This window comes from Ixodes scapularis, unplaced genomic scaffold (assembly GCF_016920785.2).
Source record: "Ixodes scapularis isolate PalLabHiFi unplaced genomic scaffold, ASM1692078v2 PGA_scaffold0__279_contigs__length_252992795, whole genome shotgun sequence".
Classification (NCBI taxonomy): domain Eukaryota; kingdom Metazoa; phylum Arthropoda; class Arachnida; order Ixodida; family Ixodidae; genus Ixodes; species Ixodes scapularis.
In genome coordinates, this window is record NW_024609835.1 from 242068844 (window position 1) to 242074498 (window position 5655).

The 5655-nt window shown below is 50.8% G+C and overlaps 1 protein-coding gene across 1 annotated transcript; it reads left to right on the top strand.

Moving 5' to 3' along the window:
• The first annotated feature begins 976 nt into the window (after positions 1 to 976).
• LOC121838320 lies at positions 977 to 5277 on the top strand. Its single transcript, XM_042294503.1, has 2 exons — positions 977 to 3634; positions 5023 to 5277. The coding sequence occupies exons 1-2, from the start codon at positions 977 to 979 to the stop codon at positions 5275 to 5277; spliced, it is 2913 nt and encodes a 970-aa protein (XP_042150437.1).
• Positions 5278 to 5655: the final 378 nt, after the last annotated feature.

Genomic DNA, 5655 nt, shown 5'->3' on the forward strand with positions numbered 1-5655 from the left:
ACGACGAGCCCCGCCACGCTCCTGAGGCCACGACGAGCCCCGCTACGCTCCTGAAGCCCCGTCACGTCAGGCGTGAGTCGAGCTTTTGTGGGGACTTGACCACGGGGACTCCGGTCTGCTTTGAACTTTTCCTTTTCTTTCTTCGCTGTTTAATACCTACCTCCTGATTTCCTTTCATTATATTATTACGTATGTACATGCCTTTGTCTCACCTGGTCTTGTCTCAATCATTTCGCGTGTCGGACCGGGCGAACGTGACAATTGTTGCGAGCCTGCCAGGATCCCATTTACCATCAGTTTAATTGGATCACTTCGTCCGGGACACACACGAATTGCTAGAGTCAAAAAGACTAGCATGGAGAACGAGAAACTAATGGCGGTGGGAAAGGAGTTGGGTTATCAGGGAGATGAGTTGAAGAAATGGATGGAGGACGAAAAAGCTAGACTACGAGAAGAAAGAGCGTGGGCGCGACAGGAACGCGAGGAGGAATGTGTCCGGTTGGACAAAGAACGCGAAGTTCTGCAACTTCGGTTGGCAGTACAAAGCGCAGGGGCGCCACGTCAGGATGCAATCCAAGGCATAGGTGAAGGAGAGGCTACTAACTTGGCCGCGACAACCGGCGAGGCGCGACACTTTAGCCCTCATAAGTTAATTCCTCAGTTCGAAGAAGGAAGGGATGACTTAGATGCATATTTGCTACGCTTTGAACGTACTGCAACGGGAATGGGTTGGCCTCAGCAGAAATGGGCGACGACTCTGAGTTTGTGCCTCACTGGTGAAGCATTGACGGTAGTGGGTCGGTTGTCGCCAGAAGACGCACTGGATTATGCGAGAGTGAAGCTGGCACTGCTTCAAAGGTTTCGCTACACTAAAGAAGGGTATAGAGAACGGTTTAGGGATGCAAAGCCCGAAGAGGGAGAGACGAGGAGACAGTTTGCCGCCCGTCTCGCTGGGTATTTTGACAGGTGGGTTGAGATGGCCAATATTCAACACACGTTTGAAGCCCTCCGTGACAAGGTCTTGGTCGAGCAGTTTCTGCTCACTTGCTCCACCAAGTTGACTATTTTTCTCCGAGAGAGAGAATGCCAAAGCTTGCAAGAAGTTGCGTCAAAGGCGGACCTTTTCCTAGAGGCTCAGGCCCAGCCTACTACGAGTAAGTCGAAAATCGACGAGACGAATAAGCAGTCTAGTGTGGCGTTAGCAGATAAGTCTAAAACAGGAGGGGGCAGGAAAGCTTTGCGTTGCTTTTTATGCAACAAAATTGGGCACAAGGCGGAAAACTGTCATGGACGTCCGCCGGCCTCCAAAGGAATTACTTGCTGGCAATGCGGGAAAACTGGACACCGTGCAGATAGCTGCAGATCAAAGCCTAACGACAATCATCAGGCGTCATGTCTTTGGACGAAGTCAAGAAACGGAGAGGTGACCGAGCCCGAAGATGGCTTTGTTACCCTCAAGAATGGTGACAAGATTCCAGTTGTCAACTCGGCAGTAGGACATCCTCCCAAGTTTCTAGTGGAGAATCTTCCAGTTGTAGAGGGAGATATGGGTGGCCACAAAATAACTGTCCTCAGGGACACGGGCTGCAACACCGTTGTTGTTCGCCAAAGCTTGGTTCCGAAGGAAGCGTACACGGGAATATTGAGCCCGGTGTTTCTACTGGACAGAACAGTAAGGCACCTTCCCGAGGCCGAGATTATGGTTAGGACACCATACTACATGGGAAAGTTAACAGCGAAGTGTGTAAACGACCCTCTGTACGATCTGGTGTTGGGAAATGTGCCGCTTGTACGAGATGCCAATGACCCCGATCCAAACTGGAGTTTGAATGTGAAAATGAGGGAAGCTCATATGTCGGCGACAGAGCCAGCCGATGAACAGAAGACCGGGACGGAAGGCGTCCTGGCGAAAGAGACACATGTGGAGTCTCTAGAACGCTCTGCTGACGAATCTTTACTCGAACGGGGCGATAAAGAGTTCATGGGCACCGCGGGGGCTGTGCAGACCAAGAAACCTACATGTCGACCCCCGCCATCGCCTCCCGAACTGCGAGTACCTGAGGTACCACTGCTACAAACAACTAAAGAGGAGCTCATCCAGGAGCAAAAGAATGACGAAACCCTGAAGAAATGCTTCCACGACGTTGGGAAAGTAACCAAGAAGCACAGGGGCAGAACGAAGTACGAGTTTTTCATTAGGAATGAGCTGTTGTACAGGAGCTGTACATACAGTTCCGGAAGAAAAACCGACCAGTTGGTTCTCCCGAAAAAGTTTCGGCGAACTGTCACCGGGATGGCACATGACGGAATAATGTCAGGCCACCAGGGCGTGAGCAACACAATAGCATTAGTGTCTGAAGAGTTCTTTTGGCCGGGTGTCCAAAGCGACATTAAGAGGTACGTGCGGTCGTGTGACATTTGCCAACGGACGGTCCCCAAAGGGAGAGTAGGCAAGGCCCCCTTAGGTACCATGCCGACGATTGTAACTCCCTTTCAGAGGGTGGCCATTGACATCATTGGTCCGATTGCTCCCAAATCAGACTCGGGGAACCGATACATCTTAACCATGGTGGATGTGGCTACTCGATACCCCGACGCGGTAGCCTTGAAAACCATCGGGACTCCGGTAGTAGCGGAAGCTTTAGTTGACATGTTTACGCGATACGGCGTACCGAGAGAGGTCCTTAGTGACCGTGGTAGCGCGTTTACTTCAGACCTGATGAAGGAGGTGGGTCGCCTGCTGTCAGTGAGACGCCTTTTGACTACTCCCTATCATCCCATGAGCAACGGGTTGGTAGAGAAATTCAATGGAACTTTAAAGTTGATGCTACGTAGAATGTGTCAGGAGAGGCCCAAGGATTGGGACCGGTACCTGCCAGCGCTGTTGTTCGCTTACCGGGAGGTACCCCAGTCCAGTTTGAGATTCTCTCCATTTGAGTTGTTATATGGGAGAACGGTACGGGGGCCATTAACTATACTGAAAGAAGTGTGGTCCAACGAGGCGTTGAACGAGGAAACAAAAACGTCGTACAGCTACGTCATGGAACTGAGAGACAAACTGGAGGAGACCTGCAAACTGGCACACCAATGCTTGGATGAAGCCAAGGTAAAATACAAGGCGTATTATGATCGGAAGAAAGTCAACCGAGAAATGAAGGTAGGGGATAAAGCACTAATCCTCCTTCCAAGCGACAATAACAAGTTGCTCATGCAATGGAAGGGTCCCTTCATCGTCACGGCACGAAGAAATGAAGTTGACTATGAGCTGGAGATTGTCGGAACGAGAAAAGCCTTCCATGTAAATATGCTCAAAAAATATGAAGAGAGGACCGAAATGGACCCGGCGGCACCGAGGTGCAGCGCGGCAACAGCAACTGACGATGACAACAAAAACGACGAGGAAGACGCCATGGACGATGTCCCGACTCTGTCCCTGAGACGACAACAAAACGGGCAAGACGTACTGGTGAATACGGCCCTGAGTACAGAGGAGAAGAAACAAGTTGCGACTCTGATTGGGGAATTCGGAAAAATCTTCTCTGATCTACCGGGAAAAACAAACTTGATTGAGTGCGATCTGAAGCTGACAACTCAGGCACCAGTGCATGTTAAACAGTACCCTCTGCCGATAAAGGTACACGAAACAGTGGAAAAGGAAATAACAGAGATGTTGCGGCTGGGAGTGATCGAGAGATCAACATCACCATTCAACGCGCCTATAGTATTAGTGAAGAAGTCGGATGGGTCCAGCAGATTCTGCATTGACTTTAGGCGGCTAAATGACGTGTTGGTAGCCGATGCCGAGCCCATTCCCAGGGTAGATGTCACGTTTGCTAAAGTGGGATGTAAACGTTTCTTCACAAAGTTAGACTTAGCCAAAGGATATTGGCAGATCCCCATGACAGAATCATCGAAGCATAAAACAGCGTTCTCAGCTTTGAGCGGTCTGTATCATTTCAGATTCATGCCGTTCGGCTTAAAGACAGCTTCCGCGACTTTCACGAAGCTGATGCGGATCCTACTAAGAGGCATACCGAATGCACACCACTATATCGATGATGTTCTGGTGGCAACGGACTCGTGGGAGGAGCACATAGATGCACTAAAGGCTATATTCGGAAGGCTGCGCGATGCGGGGATCACAGTCAAGCCAAAAAAGTGTGAAATTGGATTTCACGAAATCAGCTTTCTCGGCCACAGATTAGGATCAGGCCAAGTAGCCCCAAGACAGGAGATCCTGACGAAGATCCAAGAGGCGCAAAGGCCGACATCAAAACGACAGGTCAGGTCCTTCCTGGGTTTGACTGGATTCTACAGGGAATTCATTCCTAACTACGCAGAGGTGGCGGCTCCTCTGACAGTGTTGACCCAAAAGGGAACTCGCAACGAGGTGCAGTGGGACGACGAGCGGGAAAGGGCATTCAAGCGCCTGAAGGAGGAATTGTGTAAACCTCCCATCCTCATGGCTCTCGACCTAGACAAGGAATTTGCGCTACGTACAGACGCCTCAAGCGTCAGTTTGGGAGCTGTCCTTCTACAGGAAAAAGATAGCGTACTGCACCCTGTCGCGTACGCAAGCAGACGGTTAAGCAAGGCGGAAAAGAACTATGCCACGATTGAAAGGGAATGCCTGGCACTAGTTTGGGCCGTTGAAAAGTTTGCACTATATTTATTTGGCAAGCATTTCCGAGTGCAAACTGACCACCAGCCGTTGGAATTCTTAAATAAGGCTAAACACACCAATAGTCGAGTCATGCGATGGAGCATGAAGATGCAAGACTATAGTTTTCACGTCGAATACATTAAGGGGAAGGATAATGTAGGTGCAGACTACTTAAGTCGGATGTAAATAAGGAATTTAGACATAGAATGCCCTCGTGCCTATTTTTTTTTTCTTGCTCGATAGCGCATGGGGTAATACGGGGATCGAGTTACAGCATGGTTTCGAAGTGCAAACATGGTTCCTTTTTTTGAGGGGGGAAAAGGGACGCAATTTAATGTGAATTGAGTTTTATTTCGAAGTTCTTCACGCATGATTTTTTTTGGTACTTTGCGCGCGAGCGTGAAATGAAGGAGCTGTGCTACATCGGGGGCGGTCAAGAGTGTAGACTGGTGCGGCGCGTGCGAGTGCTACGAGAACGGATGCGGTCTTTGCCAAGGCTCGAGATCGCCCAGGCCAAGAGTAAGTGCTGCGCAAGTGCCGGCAGGAATTACCGTCAGTCCGAGACTTTAGCAATGAACTTCAAGATTGACGGTGTAGAAGAAGTTCAACGATGAACTTCTCAAAGTTGGGGGGCATTGTCACGGGTGTGGAGCTGGGAAGAAAAGAAGAAAAAGAAGAGAGAAAGAGGATCGCGAGAAACGACGGGCAGGTGCGGGAGTTCTGACCCGTCGCTTGTTGAAGCCGGCAACGCTCCGGCTACTGAAGCTTCACAGAAACCGGCCCCGCTCCGGTTCCTGAGACCCCGGCCACGCTCCGGCTCCTGAAGCCTCACCGTAACCGGCCCCGCTCCGGTTCCTGAGAGCCCAGAAACGCTACAGTTCCTCAAGCCACGAAGAACCCAGCAACGCTCCGATTCCTGAGGCCACGACGAGCCCCGCCACGCTCCTGAGGCCACGACGAGCCCCGCTACGCTCCTGAAGCCCCGTCACGTC

Coding starts and splice junctions, on each gene's coding strand:
- LOC121838320 (XM_042294503.1), top strand. CDS start 977: ATGGCCAATATTCAACACACGTTTGAAGCCCTCCGTGACAAGGTCTTG. Junction 3,635..5,022: donor AGTACCCTCTGCCGATAAAG/GTACACGAAACA, acceptor TTTATTTCGAAG/TTCTTCACGCATGATTTTTT.